The sequence below is a fragment of the Pistacia vera genome, unplaced genomic scaffold (genome assembly GCF_008641045.1).
Source record: "Pistacia vera cultivar Batoury unplaced genomic scaffold, PisVer_v2 Contig333, whole genome shotgun sequence".
Taxonomy (NCBI): Eukaryota; Viridiplantae; Streptophyta; class Magnoliopsida; order Sapindales; family Anacardiaceae; genus Pistacia; species Pistacia vera.
Genome location: NW_022196150.1, coordinates 217,467 through 244,418, shown reverse-complemented (window position 1 = coordinate 244,418; position 26,952 = coordinate 217,467). Strand labels below are relative to the sequence as shown.

The window sequence follows — 26,952 nt, the reverse complement described above, 5'->3', positions numbered from 1 at the left end:
AAGAACAACCGTTCATTATAAATGAACGGTCGTTTGTCTCTAAGAAACGACCGTTCATTCTTAAGAAACGACTATTTATGTTTAGTCAAAGTCGTTATTTAGCGTGATAGTGTCAACTCTACTATCACGTTAGGGTTGTAAGATAAAGTTGTAAAATTGGGTTATAAATGTAATATTTTTGTCATTTTATATGGTTTACAAAAAACATTTAAATCTAGCAGTTCAAGGTTTATATATATATTCTAAGGACTTTGTTTAATTTTTAAAACATTTTTGTTTGAGAACTTTTTTTTTTTTTAAACTAATCTCTGTTTTTATCATAAAAGACAGATTAATAATATTCTCTTTTTTTCTGTAAATTAAAAAAAAAAAAAGAAGACAATTTAGTTGGTAATGGTAGTTAACTTGTGATTCTCTGAACATGTTGTGAATAATTTAGTAAACTGATTGCTTGCTGTACATGTGATGTGTAGACTAAACTCAACCGAAGTCGCCCCCACGTTTCTGTGCATATTTTCTGGCTTCACTGTATCCCCCTCTTTTCCATTTTCCACGAAACATATTGAATTTTCTTTCTTCCCTTTAACAGAAAAGGAAAAATTTTGCAGTGCCAATTGCATTGCTAACCTCTTCTTCGGTTTTCAGCTTCTGGGTGGTGCTACATTTTCCCTTTGACGTCAAGCTTTTGTCTTGGTGGTTGTTGAAGACCAGGGTAGGACTCATTTTGGACTCTTCTTGATCTGTTTGTTGCTGTAAATTTGTGTTTTTTTATTTGGCTTTTTGCTCAAAAGAGGGTTTTTTTGAACTGGGTTCTGCTTATTTTTTGGAATAGGTCTCTTTGAAGGTTGACTGGCTCTGTTCAAGAGTTGCTAGATTAGCTTGGAGAGACTTTTTGAAGAGTGTTTTTAGGGGTTTTTTTTATTGTAGATTCTTGGAGAATTTTGGCATCTCCAGTGAAATTTTCTGTAGATTTATGTTTAGTTGCATAATTTTGACATAAGATTGGATCTTTTCTTGCGCATATGGATGTGTAGCTACATTTTACGTTTCCTTTGAAACTTTAATTCAGAGGGGAAAAAAAAAAATAAAAAAAAATGAGTTCTTTGATTCCACCGGGGTCGCCTGACAATTCTCCACCAGCACCACCATCAGATTCACCAACAACCACTTCACCATCACCTACAACATCACAACCTGACCAGACCACTGACTCCCCTCCCCCTTCAACGCCTGCAACTCCTTCTACCCCTTCAGCTCCACCCCCTCAATCCCCTCCTCCAGCTGTCCCTACTGCCCCTCCCCCATCACCACCTGCATCGCCGCCGCCACCATCAACAACTCCTCCTCCAACTTCACCACCACCATCACCACCAACTGCCCCGCCTCCCTCGCCACCAACAGCACCCCCACCATCACCTCCAGCTGTTGCTTCCCCTCCCCCTGAAAATTCATCCCCTCCCCCACCAGTGGTTGTTTCTACTCCTCCTCCACAACCCACCCCATCACCTCCAACCTCTACACCTCCAACCCCTACACCTCCAACCCCTACACCTCCTCAGGTTATTGCACCTTCTCCGCCTCCTCCTGCTAATGACCCATCACCACCTTCGTCCAATTCCCCACCTCCACCTGTGTCAAACCCACCTAAAAGTGCTCCTTCACCTCCTGCGGTTTCAACTCCACCGCCTGCTTCTCAATCTGCTCCTCCACCAGTTACAAGATCACCCCCTCCATCCACATTGTCACCACCAGCTCCTTCAGTTCCCTCATCCTCTTCTCCGCCTGCAGTTTCACCTCCTGCTCCTCCAAGTAATTCATCTGCAACTGGAAGTCCTAGTGCATCACCTTTGCCATCCATTCCAACAGAGAAACCAACAGCAGAATCAACTAATCGCACTGCTGTTACAGTGAATACTTCATCCAGGAACGCAGGGGCTTTAGGCACTGGAGGTGCCGTGGCAATAGGCGTTGCAGTGGGGTTTTTGGTACTAAGTGTTCTTGTCATGGCTGTGTTGTTTGCACGGAGACAGAAGAGAAAGAAAGCTGGATCACATATTGGTTACACTATGCCTTCTCCTTTTGCATCCTCACAGAATTCAGGTTTTGTTTTGATCATTGCTCAAACATTTTTGCATTATGGCCTTGTGGTTGTTTGTACTCTAAATTTGCAGTCTTGAAGCAATTTTATTCGGATACCTATTAGCTGTATCACTAAACGCTCTATGAACTTTTTATACAGTCTTTAAACATATGGGGGTTGTATTTACTTGGTACAGAATTTTGATCTTAATACTGAAGTGCAATGACTATGTTTGAAAGCAAGAAATAAAAATTTATTTACTACTGGACTGTGTTAACCTTTCCTTTTACTGGAACTGGATTTGGAAAAATTGTACAATATATTTGTCACTGCCTATAGAAAGTTGATAACTTGTCATTTGATGCGATCATTGTTGTTGTTTATTCTGGAAATTTTGTTTGAACATGGGTTTTTGAGGGAAATATGCAGATGTTTAATGGATGCATTATGCATGATATATGTGATTGAATTTTGCAATGTTGTAAATCGGCTCAACTCCATTGAATGGCAAGTCATATTTATCTCAAGATCTTTTTGTTCTCTCCCTGGATAACCAAGTGAAGGCCAGGGGGCCATAGGATTTCCACTTTTTACCTCCAGTTTCTGTTTTTGAATTCTAAGTATGATCGTGTCTCTTCAGGGAATGACATGCTTAATTGCTACTGTTGTTTGGATGATAGGATCCATTCTTTTGAAGTCGTTATATGGCTAGCTTTAACTTAATTTAGTGAAATGAGACCATTGAAGTAAATTAGTTAAGTTGCATGTGCTTTACAGATGCAGCATTTCTGAGGCCATATTCTCCAACTCCCCTAGGAGGAGCTGGTTCCCAAAGTGGTTTCATATATTCACCACCAGAGTCGGGTGGAGTAAACAATTCAAAGTCATGGTTCACTTATGAAGAATTAGCTCAGGCCACGAATGAGTTTGCAGCACATAATGTTTTGGGTGAAGGTGGATTTGGTTGTGTATACAAAGGTGTCCTGACTGATGGAAGAGATGTAGCTGTGAAACAGTTGAAGATAGGTGGTGGACAGGGAGAGCGTGAGTTCAAAGCGGAAGTTGAGATCATTAGCCGAGTACATCATCGTCATCTGGTTTCACTAGTGGGTTATTGTATATCTGAGCATCAAAGGTTGCTTGTCTATGAGTATGTCCCGAACAATACTCTTTACTACCATCTCCATGGTAAGGCATACTTCTGATTTTTAATTTTTGAGTACGTTTTCTTCTCTGAGCATGCAAATTCATGTGTAAAACTTGCAAATAAAGTTCAGGGTCAAAGGGGTCCCACAAGAGACATCTGTATCATCTGAAACCACATGATTCATTAATATTGTACTAGAAAAAATGGTTCTTCCTAGATTAGTTCATTCTTTTTGGATTTTCATATTCCAATAATTTTTTTCATACACAGGCCTGAGAATCCATTATCACTTTGAATTTTTGCCCAAAAATAGCACCCGTATGAAAATAATCTATCAACTTTTCTGATTTGCCACGGAATTTCGCAGCTGAAGGCAGACCAGTGATGGATTGGGCAACCAGAGTCAAGGTTGCTGCCGGTTCAGCTCGTGGGATAGCTTATCTACATGAAGACTGTAATTTTCCAGCTACTCATACTTTTGGATATATTTTGCTTTTAAATACAATATATGGTTTTCCATATGGACTTTTAATTGTAAATCATAGACACTGCTATCAAGATCAGTATAAGCAACAAAACCATCCTTAATTATTGGAACAAGAATAAGATTTATTATGAATCTATTTTTATTGTTAACATTACCCAAATGTTTATGAAACACAAACTTTATCAAGGATCATTATATATACTGGAGATCATAACCTGCATGTTTTTCTTGTTTTCTTCTGGGCTTACTCTCATCTGCTTTCATTTGTATTGCTTTCTGAGACATATTCTTTTTGGTTTACCAGGTCATCCTCGCATTATTCACAGGGATATTAAGTCCTCAAACATTCTTCTTGAAAACAATTTTGAAGCTAAGGTATGAATGTTTCTGAAACCTTATTTTTTCTTGAAGATAAACAATCTGCTTTGAACTGGGTTGGGTTTATTGCTCCTAATCGTCAGTTTTACCGTGCCTTGCAGAGTTTTGATGGAATGTCAACCATATTGTGTTAAACTAAGTTTAGTTTAGCAGTATTAGACTCATAAGATGACTAACATGTCCTGTTAAATGCACTTGGCAACTGGATCGGATTTATAATTTCACCCATGTAACTTTGTAGCTAACAATTCATGTTTCTAAAAATTTGTCCATTTCTATATCAGGTTGCAGATTTTGGGCTTGCAAAGATAGCATTGGAACTGGATTCAAATACACATGTATCTACACGAGTAATGGGAACCTTTGGGTGGGTAATTTGATGTGATGGATGATCCTTGACGTCTCTTAAAGAATTAACAAACGTTCATGCTTATGTAGATATCTGATTCTGTTTTTATCTGTATCATCTGAGCATTATCAGATACTGATTGGTGGTCTTTATAGGGGTAAATTAATCAAAATTGACAGTTTAATGGTCTGTATTATGTCTATTAACAGCATGGTTTTCTTAAAAGCATTTAGCAGACATTTAAAGGTTTTTCACATCAATTAGGCTTAGAGTGACACATGTTTTGTTAAAAAGGCTGTGTATAAGGCATCTATGACTATCATACATCCTCGATGTATATTGTGCTCATATACAGTATTTGTATTTTTCTGATATTGGAGTTGTGATTTCCAGGTACATGGCTCCTGAATATGCAACTAGTGGCAAGCTGACTGAAAAGTCTGATGTTTATTCGTATGGGGTTGTGCTTTTGGAGCTAATTACAGGTCGCAAGCCTGTTGATGCCTCTCAGCCATTGGGCGATGAGAGCCTGGTTGAATGGGTAAGTTATATGAACCTCAAACCTGTGTATGCTGCCTTAAATAATATAAGAGAATTTATGGAAATAACATCAAAGTATTTATCTTCATTTTGTAACTTGATAATCTTAAAAGTAACTAGGGTAGAGAACTTCAATTCAATATAGTTACTAAATACTGACACTAATTAAGTGAATGATCAAACAAATACATAGAAGAAATTTCCTTGTATGTACTATGTAGTCCTTTTTTACTTATTGATATAAGTAGAAGTTTAAGTAATGTTTTTTCTTTCATTTGTTAGATTTAATGTAAATAAGAAAGATAGCATTTCTAGATGCTGAATACTTCTCAAGGGCATCATGCCCCACCCTGTCCCCCTTTAGTATTTTTTGACAGAAGAAGAGAGTAGGAGAGGTTGTCTAGCAAGTTTTTACACGCCACTGTTTAACATATTCATGTGTGCTTCAGGCTCGACCATTGCTTGCTGAAGCACTTGAACGTGAGGATTTTGAAGAATTGGTGGATTCAAGGCTGGAAAAGAACTATGTTGCTAGTGAAATGTTTCGGATGATTGAGGCAGCTGCTGCTTGTGTTCGTCATTCAGGTGGAAAAAGACCAAAAATGAGTCAGGTAATCAAGTTTAAATTGTAAAGAAAGTTTCATCTTCTTCACCGCATCAGTTTAATCATACAGATTTCTTTTCAGGTGGTGAGGGCGTTAGACTCGTTAGATGAGTTATCAGATCTCAGTAATGGAATGAAACCTGGCCAAAGTGAAATCTTCAATTCAGCACAACATTCTGCACAAATCAGAATGTTTCAAAGGTTGGCATTTGGTAGTCAAGACTACAGTTCAGACTTCTACAACCAATCACAGAGTAGCTGGAGAAGTCGAGAGTCTCGAGACTATGGGAATCGGAATTCCTTTATACCGTAAATGCCTCGAGAATATAGATCAACAGAGACGAGTTTAATGCTACTCTTTTGATTCACAGTTACAAATTTCCAACACATGATTGGAAATCAGAAACAGCTTGTTCCGTCAAAATGGTACCGATTCACTCGATTTTGGAATGAGATTTGAGGCCCCAGATTGAGATATTGACGCCAGGCCCCCCTGCTCGTTTCTTGTACAATCTCATTTATGCATTTTTCTTCTAATCTTTCTTCTCATCTAATACGATTAAGTTGCAGGAATGTGCCTGATTTTGTATTCTTTATTATATAGCATGACACAGCTTCAATTCATATCTGTATTTGTTAATTTGGTATAAATATATACGTTTAATAAATTTCTTAACTATTCTTCCACTCATATATTCAGCTTTAGGGATAATTGATCTTCAATAAAATTTCTCGGCCTAGGGCTAGACTGTCTCATTTAATGATTCTAAAATTTGGGACCATAATAAATTGACTACTACTTGTAAACATTCTATTCTAGAGAATCCCATTTGGATAAGGATTTCATGATGACAAAAAATCAGTGTTTTTGGAAGGAGGCCATCTTAGACATTTTAACTTTATGCATAAAGATGACAAAAGACTAATGACTACAATGGGACAGTTGGACTGTTAGAGATTATACTTACCACACTCGTGCATTAATTTCCATCTAATGTTCTTCATCTACCAAAATTCTGCCGTTCTGAATCATATATTCTCTAATAAAATCAGCCCATGAACACTCTGTAACCGTGGAGAAAGAGTGAGATGGTGATGGAACAAGAGGTGGCTGTGCCTCTGGAGTTGCATGTTGCAGCTTTGAGTGAACGCCAGAAGACTTGTAAAAATGTAAAAGGTTTTACTAGCTATGCAGGTTTGAGTGGAAGAGAGGGAAAACTGCTGGTTTGTGTGACAGGTGGGAATTCTTATTTGGCTTCTCATATTGTGAAAGAACTATTGGCTCATTCTTATCTTGTCCGAGTTATCATTCAAAACCAAGGTAGAGTAACACTTTTGCTTGTGGAAGTAAGTGACATTGACTTGTTTTTATTATATTTATTTGGCAATTCCTCTAACAGGAGATAAAATCAAGAGAGGATCCAAAGTAGAATACTTTGGTTTAGGCCATTCTACTTGCAGTCTTCAACCTAAAAAATCATGTGTTCTTACCATTTACATTCATGGAATCATTTTTGCCTCTTTAGAATCTCAGAACTGATGCCAATGATTGTTGCAGTAGTTTCTTTTTACTTATAGATCAGTTTAATTTGATTTTTCGATATTGAGCAGATGATTTTGAGGACATGAAGAGGCTTTTCAGAGAAGAAGAGATGAACCAATTAGAGAGTGTTGTGGTAGCAAAGATGGGAGATTTAGACACTCTCTGTGAAGCTTTTAGAGGCTGCCATGTTGTTTTTCACACCTCCTCCTTTATTGACCCACATGGAGTCTCTGGATATTCAGTAAGTTTTAGTATGCAATTCCACTTGACAATCTGGTTCAATATTTCAAGTCTCTAAAACCATTTAACACTGATTGGCATTTGATCCTGCGCCGCCACATAATCATTTCCAGGAACAGATGGCCTTCCTTGAAACTGAAGGAGCAAGAAATGTCATTGAAGCTTGTGGCAGGACAGCCTATGTGAAGAGATGCATATTCACTTCTTCTCTTCTTGCTTCTATCTGGAATGGTAATAACATAGACATCGTCGTCGATGAGAGTTGTTGGAGCAATGAGGAATTCTGCAGAGAAAAGAAGGTACTAGATATTTACAGGGCACTAATTTGAAACGTATAATAAGCATTATATTCATCATTTTGCATAATATATATATATATATATCATGGAATATCACAGCTTTGGCTTGCATTGGGGAAGACAAAAGCAGAGAAGGTTACTTGGAACAAGTCAAGAGAAATGAAAGTGAAGCTTGTTACAGTGTGCCCTGGACTTCTCATGGCTCCATCATTCCCAAATGCACACATTGAAACCTCTCTTCCATATCTTAAAGGTAAAATCATTGAAACATTTCAACTGATAAAAGCATATTATAAAATTCATGTGTTAATTTAAAAAGGTTAATGCAGGTGGGCAGGTGATGTTACAAAAAGGGATGCTGGCAACTTCAGATGTGAAGAAGGTAGCAGAGGCACATGTCCATTTATATGAAGCCATGGACTACGGAGCTTGCGGTCGATATCATTGCTTCGAGAGAATTATACGAAGCTCAGATGAAGCCATTAAACTTGAAACTGAGTTAAAGATGCCTGGTTTGTTATCAGAAGCACAAACAGATGAAATAGACAACAATAATAAGCTTAGCAATTCAAGACTTGCCAATTTGTTATATAGAACTTCTCAACGCTTGTCCTGCAAAGAATGAAACCCCATTACTGAACTGCAAAGCTATGCAAACACCTTGCAGAAAGAAAACAGTAGAAGATTTTGTATGAAGTAAATTATAAGATCATGTCATGATCATACAACATTGCTTACATAATAACATGATGTTGCTTTGCACTATTCATATAAAGATGATACCTACTTTCAAAGTCACATATGCTGTCCATGACTGGAGGAATATAATTATGAAGCATGGGAAATCCCTCAAAGGAGAGCATCATCGCCTTCAAAAAGTGATTTCTTAGAGAAAACTTTCTTTAGATAAGATAATCAAGAACTTTGCTTTTGTGAAATCTAGTAGATTGCAATGTGAGGATCAGATTCCTCAACTAAATTTGCACTCAATGCACCCATGTGTAAGATAATTTGTTTTTTTAATAACTGAAGGTGTCCGACCAGTTTATGTATATCTCGACTAATCTTCAATGGGAGTTATCTTACAACAATCCGCTATCATGACCTTCCAAGTAAATCATGAGACATGAGCAAATGTACTTTTGTTGTGTTCATCAGGGAAGGACTATGGGTTTGACCATTTGTAGCCACTTTGGTTCGCCCTTATCATTGGGCTACTCATGGGTGGGTCATGTGCAAGATAATTTATGTTTCACATTATAGATTTGAACTTGGGGATTTAACAATTGACATTGGGCTTGCTATTCAATGTAACGGGTGTATGACCTCACCAAGACATGAGATTTATAAGGTGTAGAATTTGTCACATCTGATATCGTTAACGAATGAGTTAGAGATTCAGTTTATACAGTTTAAATCCTTCTAATTAAATAATGACGTTTTAGATGAATGATGTTTATGTGAAGTAAATGAAACACTTATGGGTTGTTTGGTTAGGGGTAATCTCCCATTACTCTAGTAATGTCATCTTACTTATATTACTAATATTACCATGTTTAATTGTAAAGTAATATAAGATTACAGCAATCCTCTAATATCAATAATAATTACTATTAGTTATATAGATGGTAATCTGAATACTACAATTTTCTTATGTATTCGAAAATTACTTAGTAATCTTAATTTTGTTACAATTGTACCCTTAACTAATAATTTTTTTTTGAACATTATTACTCTTTTTCTGAAAACAATTTACCCAAAACACCTGAGCCACCTTCTGACCATCGTCGGTCACCGAAAAATGGCAGAATCTATCTGGCCATTGTTAACAGCTAAATACATGGAAGGATCTGGCCAGAAACAGCTAGATCGACGCACGACTGTCCAGATTCAGCCGATTGTGCATCATTCATGCCACGGCCAGCCACGACTGACGATGGTGGTCGACAGTCGATAGTGCTTGGATGAGTGGGGGTGATGTTGTTAAAATTTAATTTTTATTGTGGCTAGAGTGTTTTAGCAAAATTCTCAAATGTAGAAAGTTAAAAATAATCCAACTAATAATAAAATATTTTAAAAAAATGGTAATTTAATAATAACATACCTGTTAATTTATTTTAATCTAACCAAATACATATAATATAACATTTACAGTAATTTTTAAGTCATTTATTTTTCCATTAATATAACATTCTCAATAATACAACATTTTATTAACCAAACGCAATCTTATTATTAAATATAAAATATTTTTTTCTTTTTCAACTATAACTGTCACTGATATTACTACAGTAAAATATAATCAGAGGGTCTAAGATCCCTCTAAAACTTATATGAGATTAGGGATTTCTTAATTTTTAATCCTGTTCGTTGACATTAATATCTTGTTTCCATGATTAGTTAACTCCTCATTTCATTTTCAATCACTGGAACCTAATTCTACTTACCATACCTTTTGCATTAAATATAAATAAAAAAACCTATTGCATGATCTTAAAGGTATTACCAATAATTAAAATAATAAGACAATCAGTCGCTTACTTTACTATATTAAATTCAAATAAATGACATAATTAATTAAAATCCGTGTTATCGTAGGTGGTGTTTGTCTAAGCTTATAATCTGGTCAAACCAATTTTGAATTCCATCCTAGATCCCTCATTTTAATTTTAAAATTCCATCCTATATCATTATTTTTAACAATTTATTACCATTTTTAGTTATTTTAATAATAAAATATACTTATAAGTCATAATTATTTATCAATTACTTATAAATACTTTAACTAAACACGTAACTGCTTAAATTTTAAATGTTTATAAACTAATTTTCATAAGTTCAGCCAAACAGGCTCTTACGGTGTGGTCCTCACTTGTGTTAAAACCGGATTAGTAATAACTCATTAATGTAATTATTTTAATTTATTTTCTCATTATAAAGTTTTATTTTCTCTTGAACTCAAATTTTCTTCTTTGTTTTCATTTTATAATTTTTGTATTTCTATTAAGAGAATTTTCAATAGATATAGGTTAAATAGATATTTATTTATAAACTACTTTTAGGTGATTGAGTGGTTTGATAAAGACTCTTGGATGTATTATTCATTAAGTCTTGAGTTCGAATTCATCTTCGATTGCTAATTAGGATAATCACTGAAGCCTTTATCCAATCGATAATTTTAAGATTTCAAGAAATTAGTTGAGGTGTGCGTAAACTTAAAAACAAAACACTCTAATAAATGTTACCGCTAGTGAAAATCCCTAGGCAGTTGGTAAAAATGGAAAACTGATTAAAAAAGCCGAACTAATACGACGACGTTTTTATGAACCAATCGGTGGACAAGTCTGTAGATAGAAGAAGCAGGCGAGACGACTTCGAAGGTTAAAGAAGGTCATTCATTCAACCCTGCAGTCGTATTGTTGTTGTTGAAGAAGAAAGTGATGGGGGACGAGCGAGAAGATCCGCAGAAAATAAAGAGAATAGCAGCCGCTTCTTATGATTACGAGAACGACCCGAGATGGGCCGATTACTGGTCCAACATCTTGATTCCTCCTAACATGGCCGCTCGTGCTGACGTCATCGATCACTTCAAACGCAAGTTCTACCAGCGTTACATCGTCCGTAACTCACCGTCCCGTTTCTTCTTTTTTTTTCAACTGGTTTTTTTTTTTGTAATATTTTGTTTTTTGCTGAGTTCAAGTTGGAACTTGTTAATTTTCGTCTCGGTTTTTTCGCTTTTGTGTATGGGGTTTTTATCTGTTGTGTTTTTATGGTTTTGGGTTCTGGTCAATTTGAGATTAGTTTTCTTTGGGGACTATGTTTGATTGTTTTATGGTTTTTTGTGCTGTAATGTTGATAAATTTAGTTTAGTTAAGTTTAGTTACTAATTTATTTCCATACTTGTCATTTTCATGAGGTTGTGGATCTCATGTTTGGTTTGTTCAGTTACTTTAGCACTTTGTAGTCATTGTTCTCTGAAATGCAGTCTATTGTTTATATGTTGTAGCATTTGTTCGGATTGTTGTAAAGGTATCTCAGTTTACATTACTTTTTTGTTTCTACTCTTTTTTTTTTTTTTTTTTTTTTTTTTTTTTTTTTTTTTTTTTTTAAGTTTAGTAATAGGAATTCAGTGAGAAATTGGACGTGTGACTGTAAAATCATTCTTTTGAAAATCGTGTGGTATTGTATTTTGACAGGAAGTTGTTTTTGTCATTGTTTTTTTTTAAAAGTTTATATTGGTTTGGGGCTTTATCTTTCATATATGTTATTTTTGGGCGTTGTTTTTAATCATTTTCTTGTCTGGGATTACTTCTCAATACCAGGATCCAGAACTTGTGGTAGAGTCTATGTCTACAAGCAGTTCATCTCAACCAGCACAACCCTCTGCAGCATCCTCCAACTCATCAACTACTGCTAATGGAGCTCGACCACGCAACACAGGTACATCATTAATGATTTCTTCTTCTGAGATGAAAAAAAAGAAAAATAGAAATGAAGATTGCTGAGATTGCCGTACCTCATTTAGAATCTTATTCAAGTAATTTTCTTGTTAGGTCTGCCCCTTTTTGTTGAACTAAACTCAAATTGACACTGCAGGATCAACCACCAGAACCTCTGGAACATCAGCAACTGCAGGTTCTAATGCAACTTCCCTACGCTGGGATCGGCAAACTATACAATTTTCTGTCAATGCTTGGGTACAGTAGACTCTTACTCATTCGTATGCATATATTTACTTGTAGATGTGCATATACACACATTTTCTCAAGTTTAATTCTTCTGATTCTAGAAGTTTTAGTTAAATTTATATCATGATTGCAAATCTTTTCTTTTTCTTATTCTAGCATGTTCTGTGGACTAGAACTTATACAAGACTACTGTGATCAATAGAAAGAAAAACATCTTGATAAAATGATTGTGCTTCAGATCTTGATTATACTAATGAATCCCCTTGCATTGAAGCTTTTAGTCCAGCAATTTAGATTCCGTAAAACAACATTCATCATTAAATTAAATGGTTATGCAGTTTAAGTACAATGTAACATGTGGTGCAGATGTTTAGGATAAAAGCCTGTGCAATTTAAATTAGTTTTTCTTTAAGCATTCTTTTGATTAATGACAATGAAAAAAGAATCTGAGGGAGGTGGGAGTGCTTTCAGAATGATGAGTGTTGAATATTTTAAAAAGGGAGGTTTTCGTGGAATTAGGAATGTGTAACTCATTGAGTTGTGGAGTTAATACCGGAGACTTCTGCTTAATAATGAAATACTATTATGCCTTGAAAATTTATTCATGCAATTTCAGTCTAAAAGGGCTTTGCTTTGTGATTATACTTGCCACTAATTATATGTTTTGCTGAGCTTCATTCTGTGCTTTTCTTCTTCCAGGTTTTTGTGGTCGCGCTGTTTGCAATATTTCCTCTTGTACCAAGGCATCTCTCAAATAGGGCATATAGGCTGTCATTTATGGGCACTGCTTGTTCCTCTCTATATTCATTGTACTCACTTTATGGGGTAACATTCTTATCGCCATCATACTTTTTTATTCTTCACTTAAGGTATGCTGTTCTTCCTTTTCCATTCAGCAGTCTTAATTGTTTGCAGAGACCCAGGGCATGGAACTTGCAAGCTTTGCAAGTGTACTTTCAGTCAGTAATTGCGACCAAAGATTTTATTTACTTCATCTACTGCCTTACCTTTGTCACTTCACATCTTTGCCTTAAATGTGAGCACTGCTTGGCCTCTAAAATATTTTCACTGCGTTAAATTTTTTATCGCTCTTGAATCTGTAATAGGTGTTGTCGTTTTCCTAATATGATGAATTGATGGATGTTGACCTTTGCTGCAGTTGCTTTGATTCCCATATTATGCCGTGCTGTTGAACATGTGGCCAAGTTCTTAAGGCGTAATTTTAGCCGTTCCTCCTTGTACAGGTAAGATAACTGTGAATTTCTCTCTGAGACAGATTAGCTGTTCATTAGTTTAAATTATCATAAGCGTACTTTTTTCTGGCTATTATTTATATGCTCCACCTGTTATGGTTTGAGAACTTCTTAATCTTTGCTTAAGTATATATATTTTTGTAGTGTATTTACTTAGTAACCTAAAGGTACAATTGAAAATTCCACTTTTTATTATTTTTCTCTTTATACAACTAATAGTTAAAAATGTACAGAAGTTTCTCATTGTCTTCCATCCTGGATTTCTGACTGTTATGAAAATGAGAGATATCTACCCGATCTACTGTATTGAATATCCACAGATAACTTATAATTTTTTTTTTTTTTTTTTTTTTTTTGGGGGGGGGCCATATCTTCATCTTCGAATTGTTTAGAAGCCCATCGTGCATGGACTTTGTAGTCTAGTTTCCCGGTAAAATCTGCATAGATGTGTGTTGCTCATTATACTTCTCCTTTGCAGGAACTGGAATCCAATGCATTAGTTGAAATTCTGTAATCTTCAGTATGCATACATGAACATCCTTGTAATAATTCTAATTATTAGAAGATAGTGGCGTTAATGAATCTTCATTTTTCATAATTATTTAACATTCTATGATATAGGATATAATAATTCAATTTGAAAAGTATAATAACAAATCACTTGAAACAGTTTCAGTTCCTTCACCTTGATTTTCGGGAATCTGTATAAAAATTGATCTGATACATCATGCTGGCCTTCTAGATGAAGCAGACAGCATATCATGTTTGAGTCTTGCTTCCATTTTTGATGCAAGGGTTAAAACTGTATGATCTGATTTGTTGTATTTATGCATGAGCTTTTTTCTTATAGTTTCTTCTTTTGATGGACAGGAAGTACTTGGAAGATGCTTGTGTATGGGTGGAGTCGAACACAACTACCCTTAGCATTCTTTCCTCGTATGCCGAGATTGGACTTGGCTTTCTTCTAATCATCTCTTTGCTCTCGTAAGTTGCTCAAATCTTTTCTCCTTATGTCACCACTCTCTTGGCCTTTTTGTACATGATTTTGTACAATCAACATATTCTAATGCTTAATTATTTGTGCAGGTGGCAGCGCAATATAATACAAGCTTTTATGTATTGGCAGGTTAGGCATAGCATTTAAGATCAATGCAGTTATTCAATTTCGATTTCTATTGTCCATTTTATACAATTTTTTTGTTGTACCTATGTGGACCTATACCCATTGTGTTCTGTGGATGAGTTTTGGTTAAATACACCAAAAGACATTTATGGTTGGTGCAAAGAAAAAAAAAAAATATCTAGTAGCTATCACAGTATAACTTGATCTAACCTTGTTTTCTCTCTTTTAAATATTTCTTGCAGCTGTTAAAGCTCATGCATCATGCCCCTGTGACTGCTGGTTACCATCAAAGTGTGTGGGCCACGATAGGGAGGACTGTTAATCCAGTTGTAGAGCGTTATGCACCATTCTTGAGCACTCCAATTTCTGGTATTCAGCGATGGTGGTTCAGATAGAATTTCCAAGGAGCATGAGTAAGAAGCGGAAGATCTTACATGGGATTTGCTTGAACACGTTTTTTTTGGGAGAGAAACCGATTTTATACCATATGATATGAATTTGCCATCTTCTCTTTAGATGAATCCTTCAACTAATTACTACTTTCTTCCTTTGATATGTGTTTAATCCTGGAAAATGTCTTTCCCGACGGTTTTATGGTCAATAGTTTAACAATGATATATTCTATCTATAAAAGGGTTGTAGCAACTGATGAAATACTATTGATTTTGCAAACAAAATGAGATATTCCTACATCTCTTGCTTCTTGTAAAGCTGCTTTGCTTTCTAGGTTCCCCTTGTGAGCACAATATCTTGAATTTGGAGGTAGATGTATTTCTGTTTCTTTCTACTATTGTATGTGTATTGTCAGTTGAAACAAAATTAAACAGTGAGAACTTTGTATACAGGTTAGAATCATTAGATAGAGTAATGCTACAGTCACCGAAAATAGCGCACTGACTGACGTGGCTCAATTCTGATTGTCGATTAATATTAATTTATAATTAATCAATAATCAAGATTGCGTTACGTTATTCGAATTCGGTATGCTGCTTTTGATGAATGTATTATTTTTTCATTAGATATGGCAAGTCGGCTGGTCTGAGTAAGCCTTGTTCCTCTCCTTGACTACATCATATTTAACTTATTCTCTTTAACAACTATTGACAATAAAGCCATGATTCCAATTCATCGTGTGGACTCAAAAGGATATTTTCTACTGATTTAGCTTCACACCGAATCAAACCAAACCCACCAAGCCAATTGAGGCATTTGAAATTTTGAAGTGATGTGACAGAGAGAGAGAATACATTACCAAACCAAACCGCTGCTGATGCAGCTTTGAATAAAGACTAGTAAATGTGTCCAAATTTGACCATTTAATCACACAAATCGAGGATGACGTGTTAAAAGAAATCTACACTGATTATGCTTGATCGACCAGTGGTTTAATAAGATTTTTTTGTGTATTATTTATAAGATTTTGAGTTTAAATCTTCTCTCATTTGCAAATATAAATAATTATGAAAGTTTTTATTTAATCAATAATTTTAATGTTTTAAAAAATTAATTAAAATATACGTAAACTGGATCAAACAAACATTCGTAAAAAAAGAAAAGAAGTGACATCGAGTTTTGTGTAATTAATTGAAACTGTTTTGTATTCTTTAATGGTGCCGACTAACAGAGGATTTTAATCTAGTCGGCAAGCAATGACTAGATTAAAATCCTAGCTGTAAATGATACAAGACATTCAAACATATCAACTCAAATTTGATTACGTCTCCAACACAACTACTCTGTATTACAATTACAAGCTTCACGAATTTGTTTCCGCGACTCCACTTCAAGATCACGGTGGCGTTTCAATTTAAATTATTTTAAAGTTAGAAGCAGTCAATCAGCCGTGACATGATGGAGTCGTGATGCATGGAGAAGACAGGAGAATCTGGTGAAGCCCAGGTGGAGGAACATAAAGGTTAAGACCAATGCATGAACCCAATTCGTGGGTGGGTCCCCTGTTCCTGTTTAGCCGCACATTTGTCAAATGCGTAACGGCAACTTTTGGCTTTTGGGTATAACTTTTGTTTTGTCGTGTAATAATATTTACTGGTTTCCTCTAAATTGAGGACCCAATCCTTTCCATTTTCATGACTTCGCTCCTTCAATCCTCCACCTTAGTTTTATGAACCAGACCAAAAGCAGACATTTTTATTTTATTTATTCATTTAGAAGTATCACTGCACATTGCATTATTACATATACATACATATTTATCTCATCGGAGCCACCCACAAACACAAACACAATCTCCCGATCCAATCTCTCAGCCCCTTCGTTGTTTTGTTTCTTGATAAATCTGCTGCGAGTGATATATATATATATATAATGAATATGATGGATGATATGGAGACTAAAGCCATGCTTTCAAGAAGTTGGAATGGTACGAGTAGTAGTGTTGGTGGTAGTAGTACCAACCACCAGAGGCGGCGTCGACCCGCAGGAAAACAGCCGCCACGTCGCCAGAAATCTATCAGGCAGGATATTGGCCGCGCTGCTGCTGAGACTTATCTTGTCACCCACCTTAGCTTCACTCTTCTCCGATGTCTCGGGTACATTTTTCTTATTAATGAAAGGGGCTATCAAGTTATGTTTATTCTTAGGCATTCAGTTTAATGTTATTTTGCTTGTGATGGGTTGTGATAGAAATTCTGTTTGCAACATAAATGCTCTTTTAATCATTTATTTTGATTCAGGGTAGGTTACCGGTGGATGAATAGATTGTTTGCCCTTGCTTGTTATGCTATGTTACTTATGCCCGGTTTTCTCCAAGGTATGATTTCTTTTGAGCATACTTCTTGTTGATTGTATGGTAAACTGTTTCTTTCTCTGTATTTGATGGGGTTTTACCAACTAAAAGTGGCATCTACATTTTGAAATCATGCTCTCAACTACTCTTTGCTACACCTATACTTTCCTCATTTGCTTTTTTGATGCTTTTTGAGATTAGTTCCTTTCATGCCTTAAGTCCTCTTCTTAGTATCTGTCTTTAGGATTTATTCTGCTCTTGGCACGATTTTGTGTTGGAAATCTTATGCCATAAGAAAAGTACGCATCTAAGCAAGCTTTTTGTTATTTGACATGTAACATGAATAATTATCGTTTAGGATTCCATTAGATGCATTCAGATTAATAAGAAGTATTTGCCTTTGATCTTCTGCAGTTGCCTATTATTATTTTTTTTCTAGCCAAGTCCGGCGGAGTGTTGTTTATGGAGATCAACCGAGAAATAGGTAACGTTTAGATATTTTGCCTATATTGTGTGAACTTTTACTAGTCAAGATTTCGCTGACTCATGCTATTTCTGCCATTAAATAATAGGTTGGACCTATTTTTACCAACAACTAGTGATGGACAAAAGCCAGTTGTGGTGTTCGTAACTGGTGGAGCGTGGATCATTGGGTGAGACATTTGGACTAACTGCTCTTTTACTCGACTGTTCTTTGTAAATTTGATGTATTTAACATTAATTCACTTATTTAATTTTATCATGTAGCCTTCCAAGGGCCACCACTTAAATGTTATAAACTCAGCCATGCCTATGTTCTGACTTGAAAATTGCTGCCGAATTGACTGTAAGAGTTCTAGCAGGACTTAACTCAAATTATTCAATTGCTCCAAAGGGTCACCACTTAAATGTTATAAGCTCAGCCATGCCTATGTTCTGATTTGAAAATTGCTGCTGAATTGACTATAGAGTTCAAGCAGGACTTAACTCTATTTATTCAATGGCTCCACAGGGCTTACAATCTGATTTTGGTAGACATAATTTATCTGCAATCACAGTTATGGTAGTGAGGATATTATGCAGTATGGCTTCTGTAACCTTTTGAATTAGGGAGTACTTTTATCATTTTTGTTACAATAAATAACTGCAAAGTTACATTTCATTGGGAGCGGTCTCATGGTACCAATTGCAACTTAAGGTTTATAAGGAGAGCCTGTGCACATTTATTCAATGACAGGACAGAGAAAAAGTTATAGTTAGTTTGAGTCCTTCCTCTTGAATTTACTTTTAATGTTTGGACCAAGACATTTATGACATACTCAGGAGAAGTGCAATTCAGTTATTCCTCCTTTATTTCTGACAAGAATTGGGCAATTATTAAAAAAATGTGTTTTCTCTTGAATGTGTGCTTTTAAGATGCTTAAAAGCCACATATATTTGGTTACATTATAATTGAAGGTGCAGACTTTGCTGGTCCAACAGATTTTTGCCTTTTGTCTATAGCTGATTCCAAGTAATTATTATTATTATTATTATTATTTTTTTTTTTTTTTTTTTTGAGGCATTGTACTAACATCATTGGTTGCATTTTCATGGTATAAAGCTATTTATGTAGTCCTTTGACATTAAGTTCTCTAATATCTTGCTGGTTTAGGTACAAAGCATGGGGTTTGCTTCTGGGAAGGCAGTTGGCAGAGAGAAATATCATAGTTGCATGCATTGATTACAGGTAGTTTGTTACGTTCAGGCAGCACTAATACATTATTCAGACATACTTTTTTTAAAGAAAGAAGACAAAAGTATTTCAAGAGATTCATTGGATCTGGTACTGTTTGTGGAGATTATGAAAGTGTCCAAAGTTCTTTAATTTTGTATTAATCAATATCAAAAACGACTTAAGCAAGTCTGCCGAAACATACTTAGTTCTTGGTTTAGTCTTAACAGTTACTCTACTCAAGCATACTGAAATTTGATGTGAAAATTAATTACAAGAGCTTCTAGTGTTCTAAAATCCAAAAAATTACTTTAGCCTATATGTACTTGCAGAAATTTTCCCCAGGGAACTATCAGTGACATGGTGAACGATGTTTCTGAGGGGATCTCATTTGTTTGCAACAACATTACTGATTATGGAGGTGATCCTAAAAGGTTAAAGCTGATAACTCTTTTCTCCAGCATTCACAGTCTGATCTTCAAATTATGCCACTAATTTCTTCATGTTTACTTTTGAGTAGGATTTATCTAATGGGACAATCAGCTGGTGCACATATATCTTCTTGTGCTCTCTTGGAACAAGCAATCAAAGAATCTAGGGGAGAGAGCATCTCGTGGAGTGTTTCCCAGTTCAAAGCTTATTTTGGTTTATCTGGAGGGTAACTTTTTTACCTGTTACTTTGTTGTGATTCTGTGAATCTTGCTTACTGAACTTATGGAAATCATTTTTTTCCCCTTTGATATAAAAAAATCCTTTGAAAATGGATAATAATCACTGAAGGTTAACATGTTTTGCAAAACACCTCCTTGTTGAGACCCATCTGGTTGGCTGCTTTTGCTTACAATTAGTGTGTGAGGCTCAAGTGAAGGAGGAATAATACTCATTGTTGTCTTTATTCTGTGATTGTCTGTGGTGGTAAATACCATCTTGACACCACAATGCCAAAAAGCCATTCAAGTGGCTTTTCTTGAGTGGACAAAAATTTCACTTTCAGGGTATAGAAGAGCAAAAATGGCTTCTTTTGATATTCAACATTTCATTGGTTACTCCCATTAAAATGGTGTTGGGACATCATTAATGGTTCAGTTGTTGAACGACATGTACAAATTGTTTGCTTAATCACTGTGTTTTATTTTAAATAATGGCAGTTTGAGTTATCTGCACTTTTGTCCGTTGTGTGTTTCTACTGTGAAGCCTTTTTTTTAGCAAATAATGGTCCTTTCCTTTGTTACCGTTGTTTTTGAATGTTGTCAAAGCCATAACAAAGATATGGCCTTCAGTTTTTTCAGAAGCGACAGTACCATGTTGAGGACTTAAATGGTTTGCAAGATGCACAAGATTTTTGCTGTACATTATTGTGCCCTTACTTTTTGGCTGATATAATATGGGTATATCAAAAAGTGTTACGTTTGCTATGTCCATGATTCATGCACAATCAAATGGTCAAAGGACACTTTGACCAGTAAAAGTTTGAATAGTTATTATTCAAATTTTAGCATAATTGGTAAGGCCAACATGGGAATTTCATCATTTAGAACAATTGCTGTCAGCGGACAGTTTCTTTCACTTTTGTGCTTCTTACATGTGAGGTTTTCCTAAATGTTAAAAAATGAGGAACATGTTTTAGGCTTGATGGTGTTTAGAAGTTGCAACCAAGTAAAAGCTGTAATTTGCTTCTATATATGTTGATTGATATATTCAAGTAGTTTAAAGCTTATCTATTTCCCTTTCAAATTTGTAAACAGGTACAATTTATTTAATTTAGTAGATCACTTCCACAGTCGCGGCCTCTATCGTTCCATTTTTTTAAGGTACCCTTCAAATGATATTTTTGCAGATTATAGAACTGTATATTGTCGCCAATATTTTCCCTTGTCATATTTGTTGCCTTATATATGTTTTATATTGATATGCAATTATAGCATTATGGAAGGACAACAGTCCTTTGAACAATTTTCTCCTGAAGTTAGAGTAAAGGATCCAAGCATTAGAGATGCTATTTCTCTCCTGCCTCCTATTATACTTTTTCATGGAACCTCAGATCTCTCTATACCATCAGACGCCAGGTTAGTATGTTGTTCCTTAATTCATATGGGATGCAATTTTTAGAATGAATGTATCAACAATGTAACTTATAGAACTTGAAGTTATCAAATAGTTCCCTTCTTGTATTCTATACCATACTCATATTTTTGTTATGGAACCATAAAAGGAATAAAATAGAAAAGGTGTGTGATTGGATAGCATAAGTGTCATATCATCCTTTTCATAGAATGAATGCTGACGTAATATTCTTAATATTAAATCACACAGATACCATGCATGTCAATTGGAAGATTAGTTGCCTTCCTGCTCAAAACGTTATCAAAACAACTGCATTGTAGTGAAGATACTAATGCTAAATGTGCATAAATAGAGACTTTTATGTATGAATTTGCAATGACCAGAAAAATTGGAAACTAGAATACAACCCAATCCATCATGCTCCTGGCATCTGAATAATAATGCGTTCTTCTGCAGATTTCTAGAAATTTTCTTGCACTTTCTCATGAATTCTTGTGTGCAGTAAAACTTTTGCGGATGCTCTTCGCGGGGTGGGAGCCGAAGCTGAGCTAATTTTGTATGAAGGGAAAACTCATACAGATTTGTTTCTGCAAGTAAGTTACAGTTTTGATTTGCAATTTAATACATATCAGTTATGTAACTATTATTTCAAGTCAAAATGCTTTTTGTTGTCGCTATCATTTGGTTAGAGTACCCAGATCCCCCTTTTGTTTCTACAAGTCGGTGGTCAGTGATCATCTTTAGTTTAATGCAAATTATCCAAGCTTTCTGTAGGTGGAAATACTCGAATTAAATATTTCACTCTTGGGCAAAATTCTCCTGTTATTTACTTTTTAATAGTGAATATGAGGCTGTAAAGTATTGTCATTTGTCTTAAATAATTAAGATAATTATCTGTATGATCAAATGTATCTGGTCTTACCTTCAGATCTTCTTTCAAGTGAGAGAAAGTGGTTGCAGGGATTTCCCTCTTTATCCTATATAAATTGGTAATCTTTGAGTCAGAAAGGGTACTTAAATACTGGTTTTAGGAACTGGTTTCAAGTTCCACCATCATTGTATCCCAATTATGCACTAGTTGTCTGCCTTCTGGCATTGAGAAACATGTCTGCCTAACTTTTCAGCCATGCAATGCAGGATCCTCTTAGAGGCGGTAAAGATGATCTATTTGACCATATTGTTTCCGTGATACATGCCGATGATAAGGAAGCTCTTGCCAATGATGCTATGGCACCTCCAAGAAAACGTCTTGTTCCTGAAATTTTGTTAAGAATGGCTCACCATATCAGCCCCTTTTAGGCCTTACACTTCTCAAGGTCAATCACCATGCCATGGAGTGTTTCCAAGACCTCTCAATGTGGGGCGGTTGTATTATGCCCAATTCCTGCACCTTTATCATTTAGTCATCATTTATTGATTACTAAGCTAGTTAATTTATCCCATTTGATAGTATCATTTTGAGAGATAAATAGGTTTACCAAGTGCTTTAAAACCGTCGTGAGAAATATGAGAAATTGTTGAACTCTATTCCACTTTATTAGTCCTACCCACAAGCCAAGATAGGCTTCTTAAATGGGGGATAGTTCACCTTCAACCTTTCTCATGTTACAGATGAAAAATTTCTTCATATCTTGTTAAAGGTTTACAGAACTTGTTTTGAGGAAATTGAATATAATATCAATTCTGTCCCATCTCCAATCTTGTCTCAAATTCTCAAAGGCTGTGAATATAATATCTTGATAAGGGTCATATTGCCACCTCCATACAATTGAATCGAACCATTTCAATTGAATAATACTAGTGTTGGGACATCATTAATGGTTCAGTTGTTGAACGACATGTACAAATTGTTTGCTTAATCACTGTGTTTTATTTTAAATAATGGCAGTTTGAGTTATCTGCACTTTTGTCCGTTGTGTGTTTCTACTGTGAAGCCTTTTTTTAAGCAAATAATGGTCCTTTCCTTTGTTACCGTTGTTTTTGAATGTTGTCAAAGCCATAACAAAGATATGGCCTTCAGTTTTTCCAGAAGCAACAGTACCATGTTAAGGACTTAAATGGTTTGCAAGATGCACAAGATTTTTGCTGTACATTATTGTGCCCTTACTTTTTGGCTGATATAATATGGGTATATCAAAAAGTGTTACGTTTGCTACGTCCACGATTCATGCACAATCAAATGGTCGAAGGACACTTTGACCAGTAAAAGTTTGAATAGTTATTATTCAAATTTTAGCATAATTTGTAAGGCCTACATGGGAATTTCATCATTTAGAACAATTGCTGTCAGCGGACAGTTTCTTTCACTTTTGTGCTTCTTACATGTGAGGTTTTCCTAAATGTTAAAAAATGAGGAAAATGTTTTTAGGCTTGATGGTGTTTAGAAGTTGCAACCAAGTAAAAGCTGTAATTTGCTTCTATATATGTTGATTGATATATTCAAGTAGTTTAAAGCTTATCTATTTCCCTTTAAATTTGTAAACAGGTACAATTTATTTAATTTAGTAGATCACTTCCACAGTCGCGGCCTCTATCGTTCCATTTTTTTAAGGTACCCTTCAAATGATATTTTTGCAGATTATAGAACTGTATATTGTCGCCAATATTTTCCCTTGTCATATTTGTTGCCTTATATAAGTTTTATATGGATATGCAATTATAGCATTATGGAAGGACAAGAGTCCTTTGAACAATTTTCTCCTGAAGTTAGAGTAAAGGATCCAAGCATTAGAGATGCTATTTCTCTCCTGCCTCCTATTATACTTTTTCATGGAACCTCAGATCTCTCTATACCATCAGACGCCAGGTTAGTATGTTGTTCCTTAATTCATATGGGATGCAATTTTTAGAATGAATGTATCAACAATATAACTTATAGAACTTGAAGTTATCAAATAGTTCCCTTCTTGTATTCTATACCATACTCATATTTTTGTTATGGAACCATAAAAGGAATAAAATAGAAAAGGTGTGTGATTGGATAGCATAAGTGTCATATCATCCTTTTCATAGAATGAATGCTGATGTAATATTCTTAATATTAAATCACACAGATACCATGCATGTCAATTGGAAGCTTTGTTGCCTTCCTGCTCAAAACGTTATCAAAACAACTGCATTGTGGTGAAGATACTAATGCTAAATGTGCATAAATAGAGACTTTTATGTATAAATTTGCAAAGACCAGAGAAATTGGAAACTAGAATACAACCCAATCCATCATGCTCCTGGCATCTGAATAATAATGCATTCTTCTGCAGATTTCTAGAAATTTTCTTGCACTTTCTCATGAATTCTTGTGTGCAGTAAAACTTTTGCGGATGCTCTTCGCGGGGTGGGAGCCAAAGCTGAGCTAATTTTGTACGAAGGGAAAACTCATACAGATTTGTTTCTGCAAGTAAGTTACAGTTTTGATTTGCAATTTAATACATATCAGTAATGTAACTATTATTTCAAGTCAAAATGCTTTTTGTTGCTGCTATCATTTGGTTAGAGTACCCAGATCCCACTTTTGTTTCTACAAGTCGGTGGTCAGTGATCATCTTTAGTTTAATGTAAATTATCCAAGCTTTCTGTAGGTGGAAATACTCGAATTAAATATTTCACTCTTGGGCAAAATTCTCCTGTTATTTACTTTTTAATAGTGAATATGAGGCTGAAAAGTATTGTCATTTGTCTTAAATAATTAAGATAATTATCTGTATGATCAAATGTATCTGGGCTTACCTTCAGATCTTCTTTCAAGTGAGAGAAAGTGGTTGCAGGGATTTCCCTCTTTATCCTATATAAATTGGTAATCTTTGAGTCAGAAAGGGTACTTAAATACTGGTTTTAGGAACTGGTTTCAAGTTCCACCATCATTGTATCCCAATTATGCACTAGTTGTCTGCCTTCTGGCATTGAGAAACATGTCTGCCTAACTTTTCAGCCATGCAATGCAGGATCCTCTTAGAGGCGGTAAAGATGATCTATTTGACCATATTGTTTCCGTGATACATGCCGATGATAAGGAAGCTCTTGCCAATGATGCTATGGCACCTCCAAGAAAACGTCTTGTTCCTGAAATTTTGTTAAGAATGGCTCACCATATCAGCCCCTTTTAGGCCTTACACTTCTCAAGGTCAATCACCATGCCATGGAGTGTTTCCAAGACCTCTCAATGTGGGGCGGTTGTATTATGCCCAATTCCTGCACCTTTATCATTTAGTCATCATTTATTGATTACTAAGCTAGTTAATTTATTCCATTTGGTAGTATCATTTTGAAAGATAAATAGGCTTACCAAGTGCTTTAAAACCGTGGTGAGAAAAATGAGAAATTGTTGTACTTTATTAGTCCTACCCACAAGCCAAGACAGACATCTTAAATGGGGGATAGTTCACCTTCAACCTTTCTCATGTTACAGATGAAAAATTTCTTCATATCTTGTTAAAGGTTTACAGAACCTGCTTTGAGAAAATTGAATATAATATCAATTCTGTCCCATCTCCAATCTTGTCTCAAATTCTCAAAGGCTGTTAATATAATATCTTGATAAGGGTCATATTGCCACCTCCATACAATTGAATCGAACCATTTCAATTGAATAATACTACTCTTTTCTAGTTTATATATCGTTTTAAAAATATTACATTTATAACTTAATTTTATAATTTTTTCTTACAATAATGTGACCGTAGAGTTGACATTACCACTGAGAACTTTGACTAAACACGATATGTTATTTTTTTAAGGATAAACGATTGTTCATTTATAAGGAACGGTTGTTATATTCTTAAGAAACAATCATTCTTTCCTTCATAAGAAATGATCATAAATGAATGGTCATTCCTTCATAAGAAACAATTATTTCTTATGAAAGAACGGTTGTTTGTCTCTAAGAAATGACTATTCGTGTTTAGTTAAAATCATTTAGTGTTTGGGTATAGTGGGAGCTGATGTGACAGTCGCTAGCTCAATTGTCATTTTTGGGTTATAAAAGAAGGTTATGAGACTAAGTTGTAGGCATAATATTATTCATATCTTTTAATTTTAACAAGTGGGTGTAGCTACAAGGAATTTAGTATTTTCAAATACTAAAAAATCACATTATTAACTGAGATGAATATTGGTAAATAAATTAGGAATAACAGAATTACATATTTCAATTTTCATATACATAATAGACAGAATATTCCATAATTTTTGTTTCATTTGATCCAGAGAGAAGAATCTTTATGTAAATGCTAAAATTGTGTACTTATCTTAATCTTCCATGTTCCCGCCAAATCCCGGCAGTTAAAGGCAACGGTTACTCTTTCAAAGTTAACTGCCATGAATAAACCAAAACCCTTATCTTTCTCTGATTTTAGAAGCTGAATCTCTGGAAAACCTCTGCAATGCCAAAGATCCAATCTTTTCTCTCCCTGCTTCTGATCCTTGCATCGGTTTCCGCGTTTTCTCAGCCCACACAACCATGGAAGAAAATCACTTATCCACGCTTGTTTCCAGGTTTCTCTCCTTTTTCTCTGCCCACAAATGGAGTCCTTTATAGTTTGATGTAAAGGGTACTCCCCAAGAAAGTTTCAGAGTGTTTTTTTCTTTGATTGTTGAGAACATAAAAATGAAAGATATAGACTTCGGTTCTTCTTTTATCTATATTCTTAATTAAGTTATAAACATCTTAGTATACAGAAGACAGTTTTGACTTCATTATTATGTTTTTGGGTTTCAGCTAAA

General features: G+C 35.2%; 4 protein-coding genes across 9 annotated transcripts; all 4 read left to right on the top strand.

Annotated features, from left to right (window-relative positions):
- Window positions 1-440: 440 nt before the first annotated feature.
- LOC116137771 (proline-rich receptor-like protein kinase PERK8) lies at window positions 441-6,209 on the top strand. 2 transcript variants are annotated; one of them, XM_031423468.1, is made up of 9 exons: window positions 441-712; window positions 833-2,100; window positions 2,858-3,268; window positions 3,595-3,681; window positions 4,019-4,089; window positions 4,377-4,459; window positions 4,835-4,982; window positions 5,431-5,592; window positions 5,668-6,209. In XM_031423468.1, the coding sequence occupies exons 2-9, from the start codon at window positions 1,095-1,097 to the stop codon at window positions 5,896-5,898; spliced, it is 2,199 nt and encodes a 732-aa protein (XP_031279328.1). In that variant the 5' UTR covers window positions 441-712; window positions 833-1,094; the 3' UTR covers window positions 5,899-6,209. The 2 variants fall into 2 exon arrangements, with proteins under 2 accessions (XP_031279328.1, XP_031279327.1); XM_031423467.1 differs by having other exon boundaries at window positions 441-2,100.
- Window positions 6,210-6,628: 419 nt separating this feature from the next.
- LOC116137788 (cinnamoyl-CoA reductase-like SNL6) lies at window positions 6,629-8,710 on the top strand. The gene is made up of 6 exons (XM_031423489.1): window positions 6,629-6,906; window positions 7,197-7,369; window positions 7,482-7,667; window positions 7,767-7,920; window positions 7,997-8,381; window positions 8,439-8,710. The coding sequence occupies exons 1-5, from the start codon at window positions 6,675-6,677 to the stop codon at window positions 8,290-8,292; spliced, it is 1,041 nt and encodes a 346-aa protein (XP_031279349.1). The 5' UTR covers window positions 6,629-6,674; the 3' UTR covers window positions 8,293-8,381; window positions 8,439-8,710.
- A 2,354-nt stretch (window positions 8,711-11,064) lies between these two features.
- Window positions 11,065-15,423, top strand: LOC116137767 (transmembrane protein 33 homolog). Its single transcript, XM_031423461.1, has 9 exons — window positions 11,065-11,284; window positions 11,990-12,107; window positions 12,264-12,364; window positions 13,055-13,180; window positions 13,271-13,391; window positions 13,515-13,599; window positions 14,479-14,592; window positions 14,695-14,734; window positions 14,974-15,423. The coding sequence occupies exons 1-9, from the start codon at window positions 11,108-11,110 to the stop codon at window positions 15,124-15,126; spliced, it is 1,035 nt and encodes a 344-aa protein (XP_031279321.1). The 5' UTR covers window positions 11,065-11,107; the 3' UTR covers window positions 15,127-15,423.
- Window positions 15,424-16,535: 1,112 nt separating this feature from the next.
- LOC116137723 (isoprenylcysteine alpha-carbonyl methylesterase ICME-like) lies at window positions 16,536-25,470 on the top strand. 5 transcript variants are annotated; one of them, XM_031423414.1, is made up of 11 exons: window positions 16,536-17,280; window positions 17,430-17,501; window positions 17,892-17,961; window positions 18,050-18,130; window positions 19,111-19,185; window positions 19,503-19,604; window positions 19,691-19,828; window positions 20,916-20,981; window positions 23,873-24,040; window positions 24,541-24,631; window positions 25,176-25,470. In XM_031423414.1, the coding sequence occupies exons 1-11, from the start codon at window positions 17,070-17,072 to the stop codon at window positions 25,335-25,337; spliced, it is 1,236 nt and encodes a 411-aa protein (XP_031279274.1). In that variant the 5' UTR covers window positions 16,536-17,069; the 3' UTR covers window positions 25,338-25,470. The 5 variants fall into 5 exon arrangements, with proteins under 5 accessions (XP_031279274.1, XP_031279278.1, XP_031279273.1 ...); XM_031423418.1 differs by having other exon boundaries at window positions 16,538-17,280; window positions 23,897-24,040; XM_031423413.1 differs by having other exon boundaries at window positions 16,543-17,280; window positions 17,425-17,501.
- Window positions 25,471-26,952: the final 1,482 nt, after the last annotated feature.

Bases quoted from the DNA above. Each gene is read 5' to 3' on its own strand.
- LOC116137788 (XM_031423489.1), top strand. From the start codon at position 6,675: ATGGTGATGGAACAAGAGGTGGCTGTGCCTCTGGAGTTGCATGTTGCA. The intron at 7,370-7,481 runs GTAAGTTTTAGT...AATCATTTCCAG, and splicing joins ATGGAGTCTCTGGATATTCA to GAACAGATGGCCTTCCTTGA. The intron at 7,668-7,766 runs GTACTAGATATT...GGAATATCACAG, and splicing joins AATTCTGCAGAGAAAAGAAG to CTTTGGCTTGCATTGGGGAA.
- LOC116137767 (XM_031423461.1), top strand. From the start codon at position 11,108: ATGGGGGACGAGCGAGAAGATCCGCAGAAAATAAAGAGAATAGCAGCC. The intron at 12,108-12,263 runs GTACATCATTAA...TTGACACTGCAG, and splicing joins AGCTCGACCACGCAACACAG to GATCAACCACCAGAACCTCT. The intron at 13,392-13,514 runs GTGAGCACTGCT...CCTTTGCTGCAG, and splicing joins TTCACATCTTTGCCTTAAAT to TTGCTTTGATTCCCATATTA.
- LOC116137771 (XM_031423468.1), top strand. From the start codon at position 1,095: ATGAGTTCTTTGATTCCACCGGGGTCGCCTGACAATTCTCCACCAGCA. The intron at 3,682-4,018 runs GTAATTTTCCAG...TTGGTTTACCAG, and splicing joins AGCTTATCTACATGAAGACT to GTCATCCTCGCATTATTCAC. The intron at 4,090-4,376 runs GTATGAATGTTT...TTTCTATATCAG, and splicing joins AAAACAATTTTGAAGCTAAG to GTTGCAGATTTTGGGCTTGC.
- LOC116137723 (XM_031423413.1), top strand. From the start codon at position 17,057: ATGAATATGATGGATGATATGGAGACTAAAGCCATGCTTTCAAGAAGT. The intron at 17,281-17,424 runs GTACATTTTTCT...ATTTTGATTCAG, and splicing joins ACTCTTCTCCGATGTCTCGG to GGTAGGTTACCGGTGGATGA. The intron at 19,829-20,915 runs GTAACTTTTTTA...ATTTGTAAACAG, and splicing joins TATTTTGGTTTATCTGGAGG to GTACAATTTATTTAATTTAG.